The sequence below is a fragment of the Genypterus blacodes genome, unplaced genomic scaffold (genome assembly GCF_046128005.1).
Source record: "Genypterus blacodes isolate CSIRO-AG114 ecotype Tasmania unplaced genomic scaffold, CSIRO-AGI_Gbla_v1 ptg000090l_1, whole genome shotgun sequence".
NCBI lineage: Eukaryota > Metazoa > Chordata > Actinopteri > Ophidiiformes > Ophidiidae > Genypterus > Genypterus blacodes.
The window spans coordinates 2,527,501-2,551,260 of record NW_027466895.1 but is presented as its reverse complement, the minus strand read 5'-3'; the positions used below and the strand labels follow the sequence as shown (position 1 = coordinate 2,551,260).

Below are 23,760 nucleotides of genomic sequence, written 5' to 3'. Positions count from 1 at the left end.
CCGTGACTTTAATAAGAACATTGTTCCGCTCCTGTCTTGTGTCAAACCTCAGCACCTTTCACCTTTATGCCACCATTTCTCCGTCCATGTTGCAGTCACGCAGCCCACACATTCCAGTAGTGGAATAAACGAAACAAGAGCTAATAGTGAGCGGCGCTGTTAAGAGCTGAAGGCTGGTGGAGGGACGGAGGGAAGGAGGGAGGCAGAGCAGGAGAGAGTCCAGCAGGGAGAGCATGGCGTGGGCTTTAAAGGCGAAAGTGGATGAGCTGTTGAATTTCCATATGAGAATCCAAAGTGGGATCGGATACACAGTGCAGCATTAAGTTCAAAGGCTTGGAGAGAAGCAGGATGTTGCGTTCCTGACAGTTGGCCGGGGAGCATGCCAGCCTTCCACCGCGGCTACACGCTGATCTCATGAAGCGCAATCCATCACCGCTCGAAACGCTCCCCAGGAATTTCAATTAGACGGCAGTACAAAAAAAGGGAATGAATTCTCCCTGGAGTCGGGCGAGCGACGCGCCTCATGTTTCTGAGACCTTCCTGTGGTGATTTGACGTGATTTGACGTGATGTGATGTGGCGTTGAACTGCTCTATTTCAGGACGTTACACAAGTGGGATGAGGTGACTGCCGACTGTCGGTGTCCATGGAAACGAACCCAACCACACTCAGAAGTGTTTCCACCTCCCTGTCTATTGGGGGAACGTTGATCTTTGTAGATATGGTGACTACATTTCTCAAAGCCTGTGGTTTAAACCCAGACCTCAGCCAGTTCCTTTCCAAAGCCAAGGAGCAGATAAACGTTCTACTCCCGCCATGATGCCCTGAGCTATAGGATAGAATCAGCAGAAATGAATAAATCAGCTCCTAAATGTTGAAATTTAAGAGATTTAAGGGTTTAGTTGTGTTGTTGGGGTTACTTATCTGTTTTGAGGATTAGCACCGCACTTATAGCTGCATTACTTGATTTTATTACAAAGGATCAAATCAGCGTATCGTCTCATAATGGTTTGCTTCATTAACCTGCAGCCTGTCGCTCTTGAAAGCAGGAAAAGTTTGGGTTAAATTAGATTGATGACTGCAGTCTGTTTGTCGCTGACTCGGCAGGTTCGCATGTTGCGCATTATTGAAAGGAAATAGCTCAGACTGATGAAGCGTGGAGTCGCCGCTCGAGCCGTGACTGATCGGGAATTCAATTGGGGAACGATTTAGGCGTAGAAGATCCGGCGAGGGGGGGGGGGGGGGGGGGGGGGGTGAAACTACGGATCCCGTTCACCTAAATACCACAAAAGACCTTCTTATTCTTCCTTTAGAGCTTCTTCATCCTCTGACACACAGCAGAATTGGATTTCTGAGACAGTTTCCTCCCCTGACAGAGCAGCACAGGCTCATCCGTCATTGAGCACATCCCCCCTTTCTGTGCGAGAGGCGTTCGTTAGCCATTGTGCACCACCGCTCTTTGTTTGAATCGATGTCTCGAACTAGTCGTTCTACCCCTTATTGACAAGATGGAGATTCTGTAACGAACTTTACCAGCTGTGCTCGTTCTCTCTCTCCTCTCCTGTTCTCACCCTTTGTGCTTCAAGTGCCGCTCGTCGTAAGAGAGGCCATAACAAAATGTTTCCAAAAACTTCTCTCATCGGACGGATTAAAGCTTTTTCTTTGCCAGCAGTGAGACTCTGAGATGAGATTTGATCCATTTAGCGCGGCGTACCTCAATTCATTTAGAATTTCATTACGCGGCGAGTCTAAATCATCGCCTCACCCAAGAGATGAAAGCACAATCAGGGCTACACACTGACGCAACATTTTGAGTTACAGGGTGACCAAAGCCAACACTTTTGATAAAACTAACTGTGTGTGTGTGTGTGTGTTTGTGTGTGTATGTGTGTGTGTGTGTATTAACTAAGCCCTCCCCCTGTCCCGTGCAGTAATATACACACCGTCATACACACCGAAGCAGGCAGCTCTAATTACTCTGCAGAAGGTTCAAATAAAGTTCACGTTACACTGGCGCTCTGCTTAGAAAAGGTTCATATCAGAGCAGGAAGCACAGGGAGCATGAATGAGCTTTGTGCTTTCACTCAGTGTGCACAGTGGTGCTACAGCAAAGGCTTGAGCGAGGCACATTAGAGCATTCAAGTTCAACAAGAACATGGAAAACTCGTCATTGTGCCGCTTTGTCGTGATCCGTGACGTGTAGCGCAGAAACCGCTGACTCGACCAACGTAGATCGACTGAAGTTAATTAAACCTTGGCGCTCTGGAATATCGCCTAGTTCCCGTCCCAGATTTTGATTCCAATTTTGACTCGGTTTGCCAAACTTCTCTCTCGATTTTCCTTCCAAGTATGTATCAGCACCGCCGTCAAGAGTTTGAAGTGACGGTGTTGCGTGACATGTTCGGCCATAACAAGGGAGCTAATGGCGATCATGCTACAGAATTAAGACTCTTACGCGATGTAAACAGCGTCGACATACCAACACAATGAGCCGTAAGCCGATTAGCAGTCACACTTGCCACAAAACCGACAGGCAGCGAGGAGAGACTTAAGGATAGAAAGAAATGTACTTACAGAGTTGACCTCAGCTTTATAGGTCAGACCCTAAGGAACTGTGGAAGGAAACTACAACATGAACTATCGACCAAACCTTTAATTTGTCGTCTTTATTTTGTTTTTGCAGGATCTTTTGGAAGTTTCCCTCTGTAGGGAAGTTTAGCTGACTGACAACAAATTTAAGCAAAGACAATACATCATTTACATGCCAATTTGTTCCGATTATGGCGTTTACATGACAATCGAAATTTCTTGGCATCAAGTATGAAAGAATCCAATTTTCCAGATGAATGTAAACATGCTGTCACACTTGCTGGCAACGTAACTGGCGCGAGTCCACCCGAATAAACATGTTTTATGGACTTTTATTGTGAAAGATTGAACGTCTGACATTTTGTTTGGCTATTAACTTAGTGATGTAATGAAACTGTGTTCTGATATTGTTTGACACACAAGTGAAATTGTGTGTTTGAAACACGCCACGCACCATATGGAAAGTAAATGACAACTAAATGTACGTTTTAATCTGCAGTCTAGTGTAAATAAACAGGAATAGTAAAGTATATAACATGCATTAATAGTGTATATCTTGTGTCTTTCTGTAGATGGATGTCGTATTCCATGAAAAATGATGTGTGTGTAAACATTTGACTGTATAAACGGAGCTGTATTGTTTCTGGCGACAGCTCGTTCTACATTTGAAGGACCTCATCTGTGTGTAACTGCGGTTTGTGCCCCTGAGCAGCTATCAAAAACATTCCACAGATGATTTTACACAGTTGAATGCAGTGGAACGCCAAAGTTCTCCAGTTCTTTTTTGCGTTTACTTTTCGATTAAGTTTGCTATATCAAATCTCAAATGCTCACACCGAGTTTTAATTCAATAAGGTTTTGACACTGAGAGCAGAATCACGGCATGTTAGGATCATTCCTCAGATTCGTCTCTGAAGCTTTTGAGCCACTTGGCAGGAATTAAATTAGCCTTGAGAAAGGGGAGGATGTTCAGGTGCTGTGGAACTTGGAGGTGAAGTGTTGATGTAGCGTTTTTTCTTCCTGTCTTCACTTTCAGAGGAAGAACCTGAGTGTTGTGCTGAGTCTGTGTGTGCTGGCAGCTTGGGGTGGGATCCTTCTGTCTGCTCGCCTCTACTGGATGGGCAACAAGCCTCCCAACTTCTCAAATTCTGACAACCCGGCCGCTGACTCACCACATCTCCTCACTCGCGCCCTGACGTTCCTCCATCTGCCCGCCGCCAACGCCTGGCTGCTCTTTTGCCCCACTGAACTAAGCTTCGACTGGTCCATGGACGCCGTGCCGCTGCTCCACACTCTGGCCGATTGGAGGAACTTTCACACCTTTGCCTTTTATGGCGGATTCGTCGCCCTGGCGTCGTTCGGTCTTGGTGGCCACACCTCCAAATCCAAGGAGGCCAATGGCAAAGCTCAGGTGGCGAACGGGAAGTCTATCGCGAATGGGAACGGCTACCACGCCCCTGACGCGAATCACAACACAAACTCAGAGCAGGGGTCACCAAAGACCGCCATGAACGGGTCAGCTGAACATCACCACTACCCCCCACGGACGTCCCTGCCCCCCACGGAGCACCTTGTTGTCTTCTCCTTAAGCCTTTTATCATTGCCCTTCATCCCGGCCACCAATCTCTTCTTTTATGTCGGGTTTGTGATCGCCGAGCGCGTGCTCTACATCCCCAGCATTGGCTTTTGTTTACTGGTTGCTGCCGGTGCTAGAACCTTATACGTGAGATCCAGGATTAGAGGCTGTAAGGTGCTGCTTGCGTGTCTCTGCGCAGGACTCGTGCTGCTGAATGGGACCAGGACGGTGCTCAGGAACAGAGACTGGAACAACGAGGAGAATCTCTACAAGTCTGGGATCAGTGTGAACCCGGCCAAAGGTAAGAACCTCATAATCAATCTCAAAGCAGACGAGGGGGGGATTGTCCAGCTGCTGCTCGGACCCTCTGAGGGTGACCGAGAAGATGACTGTAATAATATGACACACAGTTTCACACAATCAGTAGCAAAGATGTTTTTTCCCAGGTTTTCTTTTCTATAAAACCCATTTGTTGTGTAATGAGCACAGACCACCAACCGTAAACAAGTAAAGCAGAAAAGTGGGGAAGAAAAAAGCAGCGAATGTTTTGTTAATTACGAGTTCCCTCAAACTTAACGTCACCCATAATCCCTCCTTTTGTTTGAAAAACAGAAATAATGAGCATGTTCCAAACACATTTCTGAATAATTGTAGTGCTTTGTTTAATTTACCTACAAACTTAATCCCCTGCACTAAATACAGAGACATATAAGACATATAAATGCTTTGACTGCCTAACAATGGATAAAGTGTGATGTTTAGTGGACAGTAATGACTTGTCTTGCATGTGTCTCCCGTAGCCTGGGGTAACCTGGGCAACGTCCTGAAGAACCAAGGCAAGATTGCCGAGGCGGAGACGGCGTACCGCAATGCCCTGCGCTACCGTGGCAACATGGCGGACATGCTGTATAACCTGTGAGTGCGTGTGAATACGTTCAGAGAGAGAGGGAGAGAGAGAGAGAGAGAGAGAGAGAGATCCATCCAATCTCTTCTTCTTCTGTCCACTAGGGGTTTGTTGCTCCAGGAGAATGAGCGGTTTTCCGAAGCGCTGCATTATTACAAAATGGCCATTGGGAGTCGGCCAACACTAGCATGTGAGTAAACTCGCTGAGTCAGGAATTTTCTCATGCTCATGGCTCAATCTGTCCGAGAAAACGTGTTTGAAACAATAAGTCGCAGTCGCAGTGCAGAAGGTTCCATTATTGAATCACCGTCACTGTGCCGATTTCAACGCTGCGTTCGATGTGCACTTTGCTGCTCAGTCATTCCGCTGGCAGTATCGGGCCGTTTCAACGATGAGATCCAATCTCATGCTTGAGTGCTTGTATGTGTGATGAAGTCTGTGTGTCTCGCACGCTGGCTAAAAATAAGAACGGACAGACTGCAGCGTTATTTCAGTACCATGACTTATTCTCTCAATTTCCCTCCACTTTCCGTATGTTGACACCTCCTCGTCCCCTCCTCCCCTCCTCTTTGCAGCGGCCTACCTGAACACTGGCATCATCCTGATGAACCAGGGCGGCCTGGACGAGGCCAAGCGCACCTTCCTGACGTGTGCTGACATCCCCGACGAGAACCTGAAGGACCCGCACGCTCACAAGAGCTCTGTCACCAGCTGCCTGTACAACCTGGGGAAGCTCCTTCACGAGCAGGGCCAGCAGGAGGTCAGTGGGCAGGCGGGGAAAGGTGAATCAGCAGGGGGCGGTAATGAGTTGAGTTGAAGTGCTGAGTCAGGCCTTTTTCCTCACTGCAGGAGGCGCTGAGGGTTTATAAGGAGGCGGTGCTGAAGATGCCGAAGCAGTTTGCACCGCACAGTCTGTTCAACATGATGGGTAAGCCGCTGATTCTTCTTCTCTCCTTGATTCTAACGCCAGGATTGGAGGTAATCCGGGTAATAAATCAGTCCTCCTCCTCTCTGTGTTATTCTAACAATAATTCCGTTAGTGGGGAAAGCCATCCTGATGGCGTGGCTGGGATCCACAGCCCGATTTAGGATATCTGAGTGTGTTTACGCAGGTGGAGGGAGGGATCGAAGTGTTTGGATTAACACCACATCCAGGGAATACTTGGGTGTCGGTGATGTCATTAGCGAAAGGGAGGGAAGGGGGAGGGGTTCTCTGGATCCTGCAAACAAAACGTTCTTTTCTCACCATGCGAGGAGTGCTGACTTACGAATACGAGGTTCAGTCGGTTTATCTCTCAGGCACCTGTCCCAGATCTTTCACCGCCTTTCACCGCCTTGCTTGTGTCACATTTGTTTGATTTCATCCCTAAATCCCGTTGGCATTCCAGGTGAGGCCTACATGAGGCTGAACCGTCTGGACGAAGCGGGCTACTGGTACGGGGAATCGCTCCGATCCAAGCCCGACCACATCCCGGCCCACCTCACCTACGGGAAACTCCTGTCCATCATTGTAAGCTCCTACACACACACACACACAGACAACACACACTGATAAGGCCATTAAGGCGAGCCGAGGCATTAGCTCAGTAACGATTGCGGGGGTTAACAGGGTGAGAGTAATTAAATGGGAGCTGGAGCGGGAAAGTGGAGGGATGAATAATGCACGAGGGGCAAAGCCTAGTCGTCGATATCGACTCCTGCGGTGGAAGTATGAGGAGAGATGATGATGCCTCCTTAACCTGGTGGTTAAGCAGGGAACGTTTCCATGCCCTGGAAGAGTGCGGCCTGATGGAATGCAAAGAGGATCCTGCAGTGTGTGTGTGTGTGTGTTTGTGTGTGTGTGTTAGGGAATGGAGACAAAGACCTTGAGTTGAACCTGATCCAGGAACGATGCCAGTTTAAGCTGAGGAGCAGCAGGATCCGTCTGCCCTCTGAAGGTCACAGGCGTGGGGAGTGTGTCAGTGTGGATAAATAGCTATCCAGATGTGTGTGTGTGTGTGTGAGAGGCCGCCACCTTTACAGTGCCGTAAAAACACAAAATAACACAGCTGACTCAGGTTTATGGGGGTGGGGGGAGTTGAACCCTCGGCGACCCCCTCCTCTCCTCTGAAGATGCTTGACCGACCTTAGAGCATTGCACAACATAAACACAGAAACACACACACACACTTAAGAGTCACCCTGTGTGTGCTGTTAGAGTGTGTGTGGCGATCGGCTAGACCTCTGGACAAGCGAACAGGCTTATAATTGAATGACTTTACTTCCTTATCAAATCACTCAGCTAGATTTTCACTGGAGTCGTTCTTGCGTGTCAGTTCTCCCCGGATGTTACTCGCAGAGAGAGAGAGAGAGAGAGAGAGAGAGAGAGAGAGAGAGAGAGAGAGAGAGAGAGAGAGAGAGAGAGAGAGAGAGAGAGAGAGAGAGAGAGAGAGAGAGAGAGAGAGAGAGAGAGAGAGAGAGAGAGAGAGAGAGAGAGAGAGAGAGAGAGAGAGAGAGAGAGAGAGAGAGAGAGAGAGAGAGAGAGAGAGAGAGGTTAGAGTGCCGCCGTCTGCGAAAGATCTCAGCTCGTGCAGCGGGGGAGAGCTGTGGTCAGTCAGCGCTGGCCTGATTTATGAGGCTGAACCGATGCACTTGGCGCTCGCCGACCCCTCGCTGTGTACGACCCCTCAGCAGCGCAAAAACAGACGTGGCGTCAGGGGCCAAGACACGCCGAGCGCCTGCATACACGCCTCTGCACGCAATATATAAGTGAAAATTGGCTTGAAAGTTTGACGCAAATGGATGAAGTGTAGTGTAACTGTCACTGTATTACACACACACACGTTTGGTTAAAGTTTAGGTCAGGGTTCATTACGAGCATGGACTTCCCGTTTACAGCTTTACAGCAGGGCCACCAGGCATCAATGGATGCAAACGATTTACAGCAGAGACAATGAACCCCGGGTGGTTTCTTTCGCTGTGTGTGTGTGTGTGTGTGTGTGTGTGTGTGTGCGCGCGCGCGCGTGCGATTATAACATCTCGTGAAACCTGAAAAGTGATCTTCATCCTCCTGCTTTTTCAGGGTGAGAAAACAGAAGCAGAGAAGTACTACCAGAGAGCGATTGGTCTCGATCCCGCCAAAGGAAACGGCTACATGCACTACGGTAAGGATCAAATCCCTCCAATCCTAAAGACGGGGACGTCTGTGGCATCTTTGGCAGGGCGTCAGTGTCCACAGATAAAGACAAAGGACCGAAACAGACATGGTCCATCCCTATCTGACTGAGGAGACGAAATCCGAGTTTGCAACCGAGAGTGAAACGCCATACCACGCTCTGCCCTGCGCCTCTGTTAATACAACATTCCGTATCAGTTTGAGAGACGGGATACTTGCCGCGCCGCTCAGCTATCGCCAGGAATTTTATCGGAATGGAAATGTGTCCCGTCCCGTCTGAATGCACCATTGTGCCTCGTCCTCCCGTTCTCCTCCACCTTATCTTACCTCCTTTCCTCCCGCTGCTTTCCCCTCACATTGCATATCTGTATGTTTGAGCTGCGTTTACGTCCCCTGGCGAGAGTCTCGTTGCTGTCTTTGGACCGAGCTGTTTCCCGTTGCCATGGCCCTCTCTCCCTCTCTCTCTCTCTGGCTCTTCCTCGCTGTTATCGCGCAGTCTCATAGGTGATGTTTATTTGGGCTACGGCTCCCCTTTATCACCCCCTGCGTCTACTTTAGCTGTCTTGCATGCGGTGAGACGAGCTCCAGGTGTGTGCGTGAGTGTGCGAGGGCTGTAACCCACACACACACGCACACACACACACACACACACACACACACACACACAGACACACACACAACTGAGACGTGACTGTACAGAAGAAGGGACACAGGATGAAGGCTTGCATGGTACGAAGCCCCTTTTTTCCTGCCATTGTTCTCAGCGGCACGTTTTGATGAAAGGTGTCTGCATGTGACCCATTTGTAACAACTCACCGCACTGAGCTCAAGATTGTTACTCAAAGATGGACGCGGACAAACACACACACACACACACACACACACATCACCAAGGACCTCGCCCATACTTCTGCCTCTGTACATTCAGCGAATCTATAGTGAGTGAAGTTATAGCTATTGAGGCAGACAGATGGTCAGACTCCCACAGGAGGAACCCACAAGAAACACACAGCAACTCTTGACTCTCTCTCTCCCTCCCTCCCTCCCTCCCTCCCTTCCTTTCCCTCCCTCCCTCCCTCCCTCCCTCTCTCTCTTCCTCCAGGTCAGTTCCTGCTGGAAGAGTCCCGCCTGGCCGAGGCAGCGGAGATGGCGGAGAGAGCGGCGGAGCTGGACTGCTCGGAGTTCGACGTGGTCTTCAGCGCCGCTCACATGCTCAGGTTGGCTTCAGCTGTCTGGCATAGCGGCTGTAGATGTGCTGTATACCAACATAGCTGCCTCAAAAAAGCTGTTATTTATGACATTTATACACAGCAGCACTGATTCAATGCAGTGATTTTTCAGTCCAGGGGCTTGTAAAGAAAAATTTTCCTCCAGGGTTTGGCACAGACGGCTTATAAGTCTTAAAAATGTAAATGAAGACAAATTCCCTCTGCTCCCAGCAACTCGGGGGAACATTGGAACCGGCCAGCCTTAATTTCTTTTGGCTGTTCGTATCTGGAAAAGTCGTCGAGCCTCTTCAGTGTGTTTGCTACAAGTTAAAATCCTCCGAGTTTACCTGAGGTTTTGATCCCGGAGGAGTTAAACTGAAAGGACAGATCGTCGCGGCTCATCCCGCTCAGGCTGAGGCGTCCAAACACATCAATTCGTCGCACAACTCCAGTAAATTACCCTGATGTGTAGCTGTCAGCGTGTGATTTAAAGGTGAAGCGCTCCACTGGTTTATGGACGACCACGTGATGTTCATCCACAGGGGGCGCTGCTCAGCCATCAGGTTAAATGGAAGATTTCCCCTTAAATGTTCTTCATATTGTTTCCACCTTGACTCGCTCTCTCTCTCTCTCTCTCTCTCTCTCTCTCTCTCTCTCTCTCTCTCTCTCTCTCTCTGTCCTGCATGTCCTCTTCAGGGACTCTGCAGGAAACAAAACCAAGATCAAGGAAGGACGCTTTTTAAAAGATGACTTTGATAGTTCCGTCATGAACTCTGGCAAACCCTGAAAAAGTGCTGCGTGCGTGCTGGATGCAAATTTAACTTTTATGCCGACTCAGCAGAGATTTAATATCATCTGCTAGAGTTGCAGCCGTATGAATATTAATGTATTTTAATTAAGTCGCATGTGTGCAAACTGACTTTGCTGGTGTTTGTCTGCAGCATTGTTTGCAGATCAGCCATTCATCTTGATTGATAGTTACTCAAAAGACAAGATAAGAGATACTTTTATTTGTCAATTCCATGCAGTCGCATACAATCACACAGATTTGGAAATGCTTCTCACGCCTTTCTTACATATGTGACACGACACATACTTGCTGTTATACAGAGCGCATGATTTGGCCTGGAGCAGTTTTGGGGGTTCGGTGCCTTGCTCAAGGGTACCTCGGCAATGCTCTGTAGGCAAACTGGCGACTCTTTAGCCACTTTCATGCGACTTGAAGTGAGTCCCATGACCGGATGGACTGAGCTACTGCCACCCCATAAATAATATGAGTCATGTCACGATCGTGGAGTGACATGAATATTGGTCTGGATTCCAGGAAAAATTTTTGGGGTGTAACTAAAATTCAGTGTGCAAAATAAATGACCTAATTACTTTAGTTTGTAACAGCAGTAACTCATGTTGTCTGTCTCCAGTAATTCCCGGCCCCTGAACTGAACAGGTCAAGCAGGATGATGTCATCATTCCTATAGATTGTTTTAATTGATGCATGCTCACTCTCTTCTCTGTCCCCCGTCTCCGTGTCCCCTCAGACAGGCCAGTCTCAACGAGGCGGCGGAGAGGCAGTACAAGCGAGCAGCCGGCCTCAGACCAGACGTAAGTAACCGTGGCAACTTCTGGCTCTGCAAGTGCTGATCCAGCGCCTGGACTGTAAATCTAATTTACAATATGCAGCGTATCACCGACGTCTCCTGACATGATGTTAAGAGCGATGTTGTTTCTGGCAAAAAACCTGCCACAGCTGAGCGGCCAGTGGAAAAGCGTGCGTGACTGCGGCCTGCGAGGGGAAGATTTCGTGGCTTCACGTCGTCTGATGTTCAATTCATGCATTCAGTTTTCAGAGTAAATATTTGATCGCGGCAGCGTAGCGGAACAGACGAAGCCGCGCGGCGTATCGTGTGTCTCTGCGTGAGATTACGTGGGAGAGGAAGTCGGGGCCGTCCTGTTGCTGCCTGTATGAATCAGTCGCTTCAAAGCAAAAGGCCACGTGGACGCGTCTGGTCGAAGGTCATCCAGAGTCCTGAGCAGCCCTGGGTTTTTGGGAGCAGACCTAGATGGAGCTTCCTGCGCTCATTTGTCTTGTTAGTCTGTTCAGTGCCTCCGTGGTCGGTGACTTATGTTGCCACTTCTGAGTTTGACTTTCATCTTCATCCCATCCTCCAGCCGGGGTCCCGTGCAGCATCTGTGCCCCCTTTTCAGAAAAGGTGCTCCTGCCTGTTTACATCCTGAAAGAGACACATTAAAACCATGTAAGAGTGCTGAGTGAGCATCAGGTCTAATAAATACTCGCTCTGAAAGCCCTAACATGCACATTCAGACATGCGAGCAGCTTCTGCTGTTGTTCGTCAGGAATAAATGACCTCTTGTGTCTGACATTTACCGGCACATGTGAGCATCTCTCAGATATCAGCCAACAGCTTTCAGGTCATGAAAGATTCATTGCAGCGTCTACACATGCACAGAAGGGGAATGAACATCAGAGCGAGTTTAACGTCTCGACTGTATTTCTACTATTAACAAATACTTACAATTGCAAACCTTAATCAGCACTGAATATTTCTGTGAAAAGTGCTAAAAGCAAAAACAAAAAGAGGAGGGGGCAGCATAAGAATGAGCTGTTTCCACTCGATGTGCATAGCAGTGTTGCTGCAGGGACGAATCGAGGTGGATCGGTGTCTTTTTTGCACATTGACGCTTTGTAATTGACAGATAAAAACATGGAAATCCATATGATAATCTGTATAATATGCTGTCCTGGTTTTCATCTTCTCCTTCACGGAAGTACGCCTGACTCGCCAAAGGCCGGCAGGTTCCATCCGCTTCATCGCCGCATATGAGTAACAGAATGACCCGACTTCATAAATCACCGTTTCGAACCGCAGTTACCGACTCGCTTTCTGGCAGACAAAAGGACGCATGTGTAAACAGGCTTCCATCCACGAAGCTCAGCGCTCCCCTTGGTGTGATTTAGTCCAGAGTGCCTAACGTACATCACCCGGTTGTGTACGGTGACATATGTGGGGCCTTCATTTATCAGGCTTAGACCGTCTAGGCTGCTCCTGCTCTTTCCCGTCTCCGCCCAGAAAGCAGAATTTCACATTGAAGCGTTGGAGTTATTCATGTGCAGCACAACATGAGACAAACAACCGCCCACACAAACAGGTTGCTCTCCTGCCAGACGTTTCTAAATTAATTTCTGGAGCGTCTTCTCGGAAATATCACGACACCGTCCGCATTGGTTTGGTTGTGCCGTGGGCCGGAAATGTTAAATCTCGCACTCCCACAACGGCGCTTGACAAATGGAATGTAAACAAGTGGAAGGCGAAACACACACAGCTCCAGGAGAGAAAACCTGTGAAGTAGGTGCCAAGAGGCGAAACATATGGTTCGTGGTTCCGGAACGTGGGCCCGGGAACGTGTCCAACAGTTCTGGCAGGATGAGACGATGAAGAGGCGAGGATGGGATTTGGGTTCGGTCCTGTCTACGACCTGGATTTTGGAGAATTCTGCAACTATACGTTTAGTCGTAGCCAGATGCTTTCACTTTGCCACTTCAAAAGAGGTAATTTCATAAAATAGTGCTCCTTAAACACGTCCCGACACGGGTTTCCTGATTCCTTTCATAAAACATACATCGTGCACACACACCCACACATCATCTGCAGCTACTAGTTTGCCGCGGCTGAATTGAAAATGATCCTCATGGCGCAAAGACCGTGACCTCCGTCCAGGGGAGCGCTTTGATCTTTGCCTCGCCTGCTGTGGCGAGGTCGCATTAGGGCTAATTTAATGCACGTTTGAGTTTCTTAGGCCTTGGCACAGCCGACCGCAAGAGAGCTGGCGACCATCCTGAAAATATTCCGCATAACCGAGCCTGGGAATGGGCGAGCTGAAAATAGTTTGCCATAATAGATCAATTCAAGGACAAACAGCTGCCATAAGCGCAGTAATTCTGTAACTCAACACTGTAATATTGCACAGATCTCAGAGAGTTATGGAGCCACGCATGCTGCCAGCCAGCATACCAACGGCAAAATTCCATCGTTTTCCCCTCTTAACGTGTTCCTTTCCTGGCTCTCCCGCAGTACCCAGCCGCTCTGATGAACCTGGGCGCCATCCTCCACCTGAACGGGAAGCTGGCCGAGGCGGAGGCCAACTACCTGCGCGCGCTCCAGCTCAAACCCGACGACGCCATCACTCAGTCCAACCTGCGCAAGCTGTGGAACATCATGGAGAGGCAGGGGAGCAGGACCAGACATGCAGAGGGGTCACCTTTGAACTGAAGTGCGGCTCGATGGCTCCATGCAGCGTCCTCGGCGCCCAGAAGAGGAGGAGGAGGAGGAGGAGGAGGAGGAGAAGCAGCTAATGGCTTGTGGGATATAATAAGAGCCAGAGGAGAGGAACAGATTCTACAGAACTGTTGTGCTTGTGGACTGTTTGGTGTTTTTGGGAGCAGATAGTGTAAAAGACACACGTGCAAGATGGCTGCTACTCATATCTTGAGTTTCTTGTGTTGACGACGTGCAGCGGCAACAACATTTGTGCGCTCAGTGGTGGTAACGTTTGTCACGAATAGCAGTTCAGTGACGTCGTGTAGCAGCTCAGTGACGTCCGTTCCTGTTGTCGCCAGCGCCGCCGCTATGTTTCAAGCCCCTCATCGCCCCCTGATGGATGTCGTGTTTAATCCTCCACTCGCTTGCAAATATCGTGGGACGAGTTTGTGGATTTAAGGTCAAATATAACTTGAAGTCAAAAGACGTATGTCAGCACTTAATTTGACAATGTAGCAATTTTATTGAGATGATCCTGCAAAATGCTTATTTAATTGAGTGTTTGAGGTTTAGTTGAGTGAATGATGACTGTCTCATCACCCTAAAAAGTTAAAAAATTCACATCTCTAATTAATCATCCATAAGGTGATTTAGTCTTTAACTTAGAACCTCGACAATGCTGTAAATTCAGGTACTCCCAGTTCCTGATAATGCATACACATACTGTACATTATAGCGTGATGATCAGCTCCATCCCAGGTGAAGGCATCACTGAAGACTGGCTGAAGATTTGACGTTGTTGCGGCTGTAAATGAAGACATAGGAGAACTTTTACCGGTGCCAAAGTTTGTGCTGAGACTTCTCGCCTCTTGTGCCAAGCAAGAACGCTTCTTACTCGATGGTGTCGTGTCCCTCGTGTTCAAACCACGTTGTTTGATCTCATGTGATCGACTGGTCCGTTTAATTTATTAATGTGTTGTATGTGAAAATGCCAACGCTGCGCCCTCTCACCGCCCCGGGTGTGTCTGAAGAGACGGGACAGCAGGGGGCAACACCACACAATGACCACAAAGTGTTCAGTTTTGGTATTTTTTACGTGTTCTTCTCTCTGCTCAGGGACATCAGGGTTGGATTCCTGTCACAGAAATGGGTTGGTGACGCAGAGAGAGCCTCCTCGAAGACGCTAGATGTGTTTTGATGATTGTGGTTGTTAGGTTTAAATTATAGAGCAGTAGCCGGAAACGTGTTGTGTTTTGTAAAAGAAGAGAATCGACCCTTTTTCCACAATAAAAACATGTTTTTTGCTTTTAACCTTGTGTGACCGTTCTGCATTATGACTCATGAATTGTGAATGTGCCTGTGTGCCTCTTGTGTTACCGCAGGTCACACCGATTTCACACCCGGTGAGGAAGCGTTTTCATCCCTCTGCTTCGTCTCCGTGTCTGTGCGGTTGACTACAGCGACCGTGAGAGGCTCGGTGGGAGAGATGTGCAAAGTAATCCTTCGTTCTGGATCGCATCCTGATCCAGTTTAGCCGCAGGGAGAACTTTGGTCTGCCGTGTTTGGTTTTCAGTTTAGCCTATTCACATCCACTCACACTGAGAAGAACATTACACATAATCTACTTTATGGGCCCGCAAGCAGGCGACCTCGTCTCACTACGTAATACTTTCCTCCTTTACTGGATGTCCTGCACTTTGCCCCCAGCTGGCCATTAAGCGAGCTCCCTTTGTGTTTTAGAGGAGATGAAAGTAAGTGTGTGTGTGTGTTTGGGTGTTCCAGTTCCTGCAGACTTCTGACAGCCGCAGCAACACCTGCAAAACCCAGAGCGGAAGCAGAGGATAAAGTTGGAAAGGGAGGAAGGAAGTTGGACAGAATTTGTCACAGATAAGATTTCCTCCCCGGCCCTCATTTCCAATATATTTCAGAAATTTCCCATAACAATGAGTGAAAAAAGACAGAATAAGGCAAATTACTCTAACAGGATAATGCTTCAGGTCATAAAGGGACATCACACATAGTTGAAGGTTAACCTGCATTTTATTTGCTCAGATAATAGTTGAGTGTCACATTTTAGAATAATGTTCTGAGTGTGGACCTCCAGCTGTGACGTCATGATGGAACCAAGAGGCTCACAGGTGGATTTATATCAATGTCGGTGTAAGATAGAGGGAAGTTGTTATGTGAATGCAGTTATGTGATCCAGAGTTCAGCCTCCATCTATTTTGAGTAAACAGCGCTCTCTGCTGGTATTGACGCCCGAGTACATCTGTATGTAGAAGCACAAACCCGTTGGCCAATGACGCAACACCGTGCATCCGCCTTTGATTATCATGTATTGAAACTTATCTCTTGTATGTGTCTTCATGGCACAGATGTGAAATCACAAGCCAGCTGTGATTTCTCCAGACCTCTACCACTTTCCTGATTACTAAGTCCGCATCTGGCCGCTAAAAACACACACGAATCAACACTTGTAGGAGTTTTTGTTTGTAAAGTTCATCTGTTTAAAAGGTCGAAATGAAAGTGAAAGTGTGAATGTACAATAAAATCTACTTCAATCGCACACATCCCAGCTAAAGTTACAGCTCACTCCTGGTCCAGATGTGCAGCATCAGCAGTACTCGATCAGATACTCCGGGTAGATTTGATTCGGATCGAAAATAACAAAGATGTTCGGATTGTTGACGTTGTCCACGCAGCTTTCGTGGGCGTTTTCAAGTGTTCCGTCATCGGGTTTATGGAATTGTACCTGCCCCTGGTGAAACCTACCGACCATCACCCGAGCTACGAACACGATCCGACTGCAGTGCCCGTGCGGTGGCCCCGGTACCGGCAACCGGTCGCTGCTCGACTCGCTGTACTTATCTGCATACGAGGCGTGTCTGGCGAAATATGTTCCTAAAAACAAAAATAAACAGTTAGATCGATGAATGAGAGTACGTCAAAATCACACAATAAGCGTCGCCACGTACCTTTTCCATAAAGGTGAATTCCGATCACCGCTGCTAACCGGAAATCAAAGTTATAGGTGCAAATGTTGTGCACATATCTCTTCTTGGTGCCGTGAAACAATCTCATCTCCTTAATCTCTCCAACACCCTGAATCCTCATCAACTGGATCCTCTTCCTTTCAAAACCAAACAATAATGCGTGTGAAGAGAGGGAGAGAGAGAGAGAGAGAGAGAGAGAGAGAGAGAGAGAGAGAGAGAGAGAGAGAGAGAGAGAGAGAGAGAGAGAGAGAGAGCGAGAGCAACACATGATCAATCAAAGCCATACCTACCTACAGTACAGCTCCCACAGGTCCAAGTTCTGGATCCTGTGGACAGACAACACGGTTCTGTCCAGCAGGCCGTCGTGTTTCATGTAGTCTGTCACCGTTTGGAACTCAGGAGAGAATCTGTATAGAGGAACTAACTGAAAAGCAGAACACGATAATGTTAATAGACCTACAACACAATTAAACCGATAATAAGGTATAAAAATACTATTTGCTTGGTAAAAGATGTCCAGTTTCTGTGTCTTGCCACCTGATATGGAAACCCGGGGGCGGGAGTTTCCCAGAAGACAGGAGCAGTGTCAAAACAGCAGCACCTGTGTGAGGCAGAGTCACTTTCACTTTCATCTCTGCAGAATGTGAAACTCTACATTTCGTCTCCAGCTCAGCGTTTGAGGTGTAAATGTTCCCGATAAAGGAGCGCCCCTGACCTTCTCTCCGGGTTGAAGTCTCCCCGCTTGATCCTCCTCTGCATCCCTGTGCTGAGGTCAGTCTGTAACATGGCTGCCACAGATAGAAAAGGTGAAGTTATGTCATGCGCTTGCTTAGAAATACTCAAAGATGATAGATAGACATGTATAATACCAGAAAAATCCATCCTGCTGAATGATATCTGTAAAACCCCTTTTGGATCTCTTTGGTAAAGTTCCTCTATGTTCCCACTGGTGACGGAGTTGCTGGGGTCGTCCTGTCAGGAGGAAGCAACAGGAAGTCAAGACATGGCGTCTCAAAGGTACACACAGCATAATAATGTCACCAAACATAATCTGGTACCTCAAACCTGTGCCACCTTCCGCACTGGGCCAGGTAATACCAGCACCTCAGGGTGTTTGTGTCCATGGGTATAGAATCCTCACCGTCCAATGTCAAGCCTTCCCAGTTCGCCTCGGCTCGTGATGCAAATCTCTACGCTGCAAAAGAAGAAATGTTGGATAAAGAACTAGACTGCTGATTTACCTCACAGTGCCTTGCCCAGCTATCATAGCAGAGCATTCATGGCAGGCAAATTAGTTTCATTCCTGGCCACACCCCTAGTAGGCAGTAGTTACTGACAAGGAAGAAGGTGGATTTAAACATGAGGTTTGATTGGTTTTATATGAGGCTTAAAGGTGTTATTAGTGGTTGTTATTATGAGTGTTTTTGGTTTTGTTGCATTTTTGGAATTGCTGCTCATAAGAACTCATAACATATAACATTTTATATGATTTTTATCTTTTCCATCTTCTTCAACCTAAAGCTTGAAATGAGGCTTCCCTCTGTACTAAATGGGCAAATGTGTGCATGCACAGTGTCTCACCTCAGCTCCAGGTCACAGCAGGTCCATTATGTTACATGAGAGCGTCTCAAGATGTTGACCTGTTTTATTGCACCATCTAGTGGCAAACCTTCGTCTCTGCGCACACACACACACACAACCACACAACCACACAACCACACACACACACACACACACACACACACACACACACACACACACACACACACACACACACACACACACACACACACACACACACACACACACACACACAAAGTCCAGTGAAAAGTTGCTGTGGTTTGTGTTCACATTCGTACATTTTTTAATTTCCTTATGAAAACAGTATATTTCTTGCCTTTTAGCGGGGCTATTTTCCACGGTCATCCTCAAATCCGGCGTGCGCTAGCTGGCCTAATAGTACGGTGTCACGTGACCAAATATGACAGCAGTGTCATTTGTTGGACTGACAGCTGATTGGCTCATCATCGTTTTGTGAAAAAAGGGGGCGGGATGTCTGTGAATTTGGTTGGACAGACATTTTAACAGCTTTACCAAGTGACGTGTTGTCAGTGTGAGTGTGAGTGAGACCACTGATGTACAGACATTTAAATTTGTGGGGAAAAAAAATTGGTTTGAAAAAACAAATCACCAAACAGCTGGTGATGACCTCCACCTCCTCCTCCTCCTCCTCCTCCTCCTCTTCATGTTGTATTTGTTTATGTGGAGCGTCTGAACGTTCCTGTATAGTGGAACCTTCTCTGCAGGACACACACGTAGAGCCACTCACGGAGTTAATGCTGATCTTATTCGACTCCGGGAGGAAGGAACCTCATGCAAACTTCCACCTTGCTCTTCCATCCGTCTTCTCAGATGAACATGGACGCTCAGAGCAGAGACGTATGGAGACACAGGAAGCCAACATGTGAACAGGTTGATGTCAGTGTGACACATTTATATATGAACCCTTTCACAGAAAGAGGAACAATGCACTGATGCAGAGGTAGAGGCTGATGATTCCCATGCCTACACAGTATATACATACAGTACTATGTACACAGAGATGTTTGTGTTACTACAGTAACAGACACAGAATGTTGCCATGGGGAAAAAAAAAGAAAAAGAAGCCACATTTGTTTTGGTTTTTCCTGTTTGTGCACGGACAGGATGGACGTCTGTGACCACAGTGCTGTAGCTAAACCTACTGCATACTTACACTGTCAATGTTTATATTGAGGGAAATCTACTGGCGAGCGTCATGCGTGGGCACTGTGGATATGAGCGAAAGGCCATGGCTGATGGGAGGGCATCAGCTGTGAGCTACAGGCTGCTAGCGTGACCTTTGAACTGTGCACAGATACTCCACAAGCAACAGCTGCTCCTGCGCTCGGTACAAAATTGGCACATAGACGGAGATTACGGCAAAGGATTTGTAGACAAAATGCTTCCGGTATTTGCATCGCTTTTCAAAAACACACATTTCTCAACGCCTTCTATCGTCCCACAATCAACACCTTACAATACAGAGTACAGTATGTGGATCATACCAAAGGCACTTTAGATGACGTCCCGCTACAGTTAGTCACTGCAAGGAAAAACAGTTTCGGCTCCACTCTGTTTCAGTTTCAACAAGTCCTCTGATTCCCCTCCGTTTGAGATCCAGCCTCAACAGTTCACGTCGTGTCTCCGGGGAAATGTAAAGTGCACAAACTCCTCTTAGGCGTCAGTAGAACTCGATCAGATACTCTGGATAAATCTGATTACTGTCAAAAATCACGTAAATCTTTGGATTGGCCATGTCGTCCACGCAGCTGTCAAAAAAGTTGGTGAAGCTGGCGTCCTTGGAAGGCGGCCGGCAGTACTTGGGGTGGCCGACAGTGTATTCGCCCACCAGCACCCGGGCCAGGAACATGGTCTTGTATGGCGGCTCGCTGGCGAATATAGGCGGGGTGAGTCCGTGTCTCTGCAAGGTGGAGTTGTGCTTCCCCGTGGTGAGACAGAACTTGCTGGAGTATTTGGCATCTCTGGCGAAGTAGCTCCCTGCAGTGAGAAGAGGGAGCGTGAGAATGGAACCCTTGAAAACGAAGCGGCATTGGGACGCCGCGTTTCTCCAAGGGGGGCCCTACCTTTGCCGTAGACGTCGCCGTGGCTCCCCGTCAGCCGCCAGTCAAAGTTAAACGTGCATATAGCTTGGATGTTGCTGTGTCCTGTGCCGTGGAACAGCATTCGCTCCTCGATTTCCACCATGCGCTTGACCTTTCGCAGCTGTGTTTTCTTCCTTGAGGGCAGAATCAAGACATGACAAGAGCAGCACAGCCTGATCAGCTTCATGCCAGGAGGAATACATAACAACACAACACTGACGGATCGCTACCTGCAGAAAAACTCCCACAAGTCCAGGTTTTGAATCCTCTGGATGGATTTGACCGGATGATCCATCGTCCTCTCGTACAGTCGGGCCACTTCTTTAAACTCGTACGTGTCTCTGCCAAGGTGGATGAGCTTCAACGGCACGAGGGAGAGGGGGAAACAGGAAAGGGAAGGAAAAGAGAAAAGAAGTTTTTTACGCTGGTAGAATAAAGTAAAGCAGAAACAGAAACACTCAGTTTGCACAATATTTTTGGCACGTCTGGGGTAAAGTCACTCACCCTGTTAATAACTAAACCAGTAGTTGTTCAAACACATGCACTCACACAAACAATGACTATAGTCACCTGGTAGGGCTCGTCTGTGTTTATCCTCTCCCAGTGGCAGGGAACAGGCAGGGCCAGATTATCACAGATAAACCTGAGGAAAGAGAGAAAAGATCAGACACCAAATCCGAGGAATCACGTCTTATTTCTGGAATGTTTTTTCTACCGGGGGACCAACAAAAAGAGGTTGAGCCGCAGGGCAGCTCCCTGTGGAGGGGGTTAAGGTGAACTTTGACCTTTCAGTTCAAGGGATGATCTCCTTACCTTCTCTTGGGTAAAAGCAAAGATGGAGGCATTCTCCCAATATTCAACTGCGATTGTTACTAGTACATAAACAAGTATAAGTGTACTACACACATAATACAGGTATCTTACCTGAAGCTGGTTGCAGAGTGGAGGGAGCGTTTGATTGGTCGCTGCTTCCCTGTTGTGACGTTGATCTGTCGCATAACTGGGAAGGAATCAGGATTAACTCTCTTGCTCTCAGGATTCGACAGGCTGATTAATGTTTGTTAAAGATCTCAGCTGTGGTTTTACCAGAGAAATCCAGCCTGTACGTGTACTTGGCCGTGTAGAACTCCATGACGCCGCGCTGGTTCCTGTTGTAGCACTGCTCGATCTGAGCGCTGGTCACCGAGCAGGCTGCACTGGGGTCAATCTGACATGATGAGAGGGAGGAGGAGACACGAATCAGCTGTTTCACATATGGCTAAATGTGCAGTCAGTGCAGCAAATTTGTGTTGCAAATGAGAACATTTGATTTGCAGCGTGGCATTAAAGAGTTACACCACAGGAACACACAGTGGAAACAAGTAAGAGTAGCAAACATGGGGTATAACTTCATGCAGTAACTACTTTGACCCTATTGTGACATGTTATAATACCTCAAACATGTGCCACACTCCACACTCTGCCAAGTAGAACCAGCACCAGTTGGGTTCTGATGTGTCCATGTCCTCCATCTCGGTGGACTCCTCCTCTGATGACCTGACTGCTAACATGGCTCAATCTGAAAGCAATCAGTGAAAAAAGACGAATAAAAGGCTAAACAGGCGTTCGGGGGCCATGGTGGCGATTATTCCGACGTTAAACAAGCAAACGGCGACGAGATGCTTCCATGACTTCGCCGCGGGGAGATTTGATCCAGTAAACGAATTGATATAACACAGGAAATATTTCCTCTCGGATGTCTCTGAAGGTCTGCGGGCGTCTTACCGATTTTCCAGCCGGTGTCTAAGAGCGAACGCGTCGTCACGGAGGAAAGAAACCATTGTGATTCATTGTGAATAAGTCAGCAACAACTGCGGGCTCGGTGAGGAACGAGCGGGACTACATGACGGGCTCGTCCTGCCAAAACCCAAATGCTAAGCGTTGTTTACTTTTTTTTACTTCCGCCTTCGTCACGCAGCAGAAGCCTACGTCACAAGCCATATGGCCCCGCCCCTTTCCTTCACGAAACAATTTAACAATTTAAATAAAAATGAAAACGTGAAATAAATGCAACTCAATCGAATAACATAGAATATTGTGAACGTTTGATTTAAAGTAATGTGAAATAAAATGAAATAGAATTGAAAGTCAGCATTTGCGAGCTAGTGAAGCTTTTTAACCCTTTGTGGTTCACTTTGGTGTAAGGACAATTGACTCGCAGACCGCTGCGGTAGTGTTGTTGTGTGCATGTGTGCGTGCGTGCGCGCGCGTGCGTTATTGTGTTTACGTGCGTGCGTGCGCGCGCGTGGTGCGTGTCTGTGATGTTCCTCTGGACACTCCCTCCATAGAAACAAGGCGTTTTAACTCTTACGCAGAGCAGAAGGGATTTTTCGTGTGCACACTGCAAACTCCACTTCATCAGACCGCGGGTGAGTTCCATGTTGGCTCCGCTATTTGAAAGATCAACATCAAAGACATTTGCTGGAGGTTTTGGCAAAGTTTGCTTGCGGTTATATCAGAGATTTATAGTTTGTTCATGCATTTATATGTAGGAGATTGTGTCACATTGCGTAAGCTATTAATTAGGATTGTAAAACATGCCTGGTGCTATGGAATTGCAGAGATATAGATAGAAATTAAATTTGTTGTAGTTGTTCATTGTTTAATGTGTATAGAGATCATGGCCGAAGACGCAACAGGAGAGTCGGGATTGCAAAAAGGGGCTTCTGAGGAAGAGGCTCCACCAAGGGGAAAATGGGCCAACAACTGGGAATTTCTACTCTCCATGACGGGAGAGATCATCGGCCTTGGGAACATTTGGCGTTTCCCATACCTGTGCTACAAGAATGGAGGAGGTTAGACACCAGACTGTTTTGATAAACGTGATGTGAAGGATACAGCTGCTAATCCGTCACAAGAGCTTGAGTCATCGCTTTTAAATGGCATTGGTTCGATGCCTAGAGATACTGTTGATTTGCACGTCATCACTTCAGCAGCTTGTGTGTCTCGTGTGAGTGTGTACAATTCAAAAACAAGTCCGAACGGATTTATTCTATTCTTGCCATCCCAAGCTAAATAATGTAACCTTCTTAATAAACTTAGTTTACAATGTTATGATTATTGCAAGTATAGGCAGGTCTGATCTGGGCCACGGTTGATTGCAGTCACACAAACTGTTTCCTTTCTTCCATTGTAATGATAATAAGCATGTTTTCATCAAGGATCTCTGTGTCACCTGCAGTTAACCTGAGGCGTCTCTCTGGGTTTTTATACTTTCAGGAGTCTTCTTCATCCCTTACTTTTTGTTCCTTTTCTTCTGCGGCATCCCCTTGTTCTTCCTGGAGACGGCGCTGGGCCAGTACACCAGTGAGGGTGGGATCACTGCCTGGAGGAAGATC

The 23,760-nt window shown here is 47.6% G+C and overlaps 4 protein-coding genes across 6 annotated transcripts in view; 2 read left to right on the top strand and 2 right to left on the bottom strand.

The window, feature by feature from the left end:
• The window catches only part of LOC143007480 (protein O-mannosyl-transferase TMTC2-like), a 38,161-nt gene extending 23,165 nt beyond the window's left edge, over positions 1-14,996 (top strand). The window contains exons 3-12 of the mRNA XM_076158839.1: positions 3,625-4,465; positions 4,965-5,079; positions 5,173-5,258; positions 5,644-5,828; positions 5,918-5,996; positions 6,457-6,578; positions 8,130-8,211; positions 9,325-9,439; positions 10,969-11,032; positions 13,522-14,996. Coding sequence (XP_076014954.1) covers positions 3,625-4,465; positions 4,965-5,079; positions 5,173-5,258; positions 5,644-5,828; positions 5,918-5,996; positions 6,457-6,578; positions 8,130-8,211; positions 9,325-9,439; positions 10,969-11,032; positions 13,522-13,719 — 1,887 coding nt within the window. The 3' untranslated portion in view covers positions 13,720-14,996. The remainder of the gene's footprint in view (positions 1-3,624; positions 4,466-4,964; positions 5,080-5,172; positions 5,259-5,643; positions 5,829-5,917; positions 5,997-6,456; positions 6,579-8,129; positions 8,212-9,324; positions 9,440-10,968; positions 11,033-13,521) is intronic.
• Positions 14,997-16,139: 1,143 nt separating this feature from the next.
• LOC143007482 (protein mono-ADP-ribosyltransferase PARP11-like) lies at positions 16,140-17,969 on the bottom strand. Of its 2 annotated transcripts, XM_076158841.1 has the most exons (7): positions 17,759-17,969; positions 17,570-17,672; positions 17,416-17,488; positions 17,238-17,301; positions 16,991-17,124; positions 16,683-16,837; positions 16,140-16,608 (listed from the first exon to the last, which is right to left on the bottom strand). In XM_076158841.1, exons 1-7 carry the CDS (start codon positions 17,822-17,824, stop codon positions 16,322-16,324), a joined length of 882 nt encoding a protein of 293 aa, XP_076014956.1. In that variant the 5' UTR covers positions 17,825-17,969; the 3' UTR covers positions 16,140-16,321. The 2 variants fall into 2 exon arrangements, with proteins under 2 accessions (XP_076014956.1, XP_076014955.1); XM_076158840.1 differs by having other exon boundaries at positions 17,416-17,672.
• A 971-nt stretch (positions 17,970-18,940) lies between these two features.
• On the bottom strand, positions 18,941-22,319 carry LOC143007495 (protein mono-ADP-ribosyltransferase PARP11-like). The gene is made up of 8 exons (XM_076158870.1): positions 22,148-22,319; positions 21,817-21,941; positions 21,470-21,590; positions 21,308-21,383; positions 20,954-21,026; positions 20,614-20,741; positions 20,366-20,517; positions 18,941-20,279 (listed from the first exon to the last, which is right to left on the bottom strand). The coding sequence occupies exons 2-8, from the start codon at positions 21,931-21,933 to the stop codon at positions 19,963-19,965; spliced, it is 984 nt and encodes a 327-aa protein (XP_076014985.1). The 5' UTR covers positions 21,934-21,941; positions 22,148-22,319; the 3' UTR covers positions 18,941-19,962.
• Positions 22,320-22,622: 303 nt separating this feature from the next.
• Positions 22,623-23,760, top strand: part of LOC143007493 (sodium- and chloride-dependent betaine transporter-like) — an 11,951-nt gene continuing 10,813 nt past the window's right edge. The window contains exons 1-3 of one of the 2 annotated variants that reach the window (XM_076158866.1): positions 22,623-22,791; positions 23,038-23,217; positions 23,642-23,760. The exon at positions 23,642-23,760 is cut by the window's right edge and continues 16 nt beyond it. In XM_076158866.1, the coding sequence (XP_076014981.1) occupies positions 23,043-23,217; positions 23,642-23,760 (294 nt within the window). In that variant the 5' untranslated portion in view covers positions 22,623-22,791; positions 23,038-23,042. The remainder of the gene's footprint in view (positions 22,792-23,037; positions 23,218-23,641) is intronic. The other variant, XM_076158868.1, reaches the window with a different exon arrangement.

Excerpts from the sequence above, each read along its gene's own strand:
- LOC143007482 (XM_076158840.1), bottom strand. The coding sequence starts at position 17,824 with ATGGACACAAACACCCTGAGGTGCTGGTATTACCTGGCCCAGTGCGGA. Across the intron at positions 17,125-17,237 it reads CCCCCGGGTTTCCATATCAG|TTAGTTCCTCTATACAGATT; the intron begins GTGGCAAGACAC and ends TCTGCTTTTCAG. Across the intron at positions 16,609-16,682 it reads AATTCACCTTTATGGAAAAG|GAACATATTTCGCCAGACAC; the intron begins GTACGTGGCGAC and ends TTTTGTTTTTAG.
- LOC143007495 (XM_076158870.1), bottom strand. The coding sequence starts at position 21,933 with ATGTTAGCAGTCAGGTCATCAGAGGAGGAGTCCACCGAGATGGAGGAC. Across the intron at positions 21,027-21,307 it reads CACTCTGCAACCAGCTTCAG|GTTTATCTGTGATAATCTGG; the intron begins GTAAGATACCTG and ends CTCTTTCCTCAG. Across the intron at positions 20,518-20,613 it reads TTGTGGGAGTTTTTCTGCAG|GAAGAAAACACAGCTGCGAA; the intron begins GTAGCGATCCGT and ends TCTGCCCTCAAG.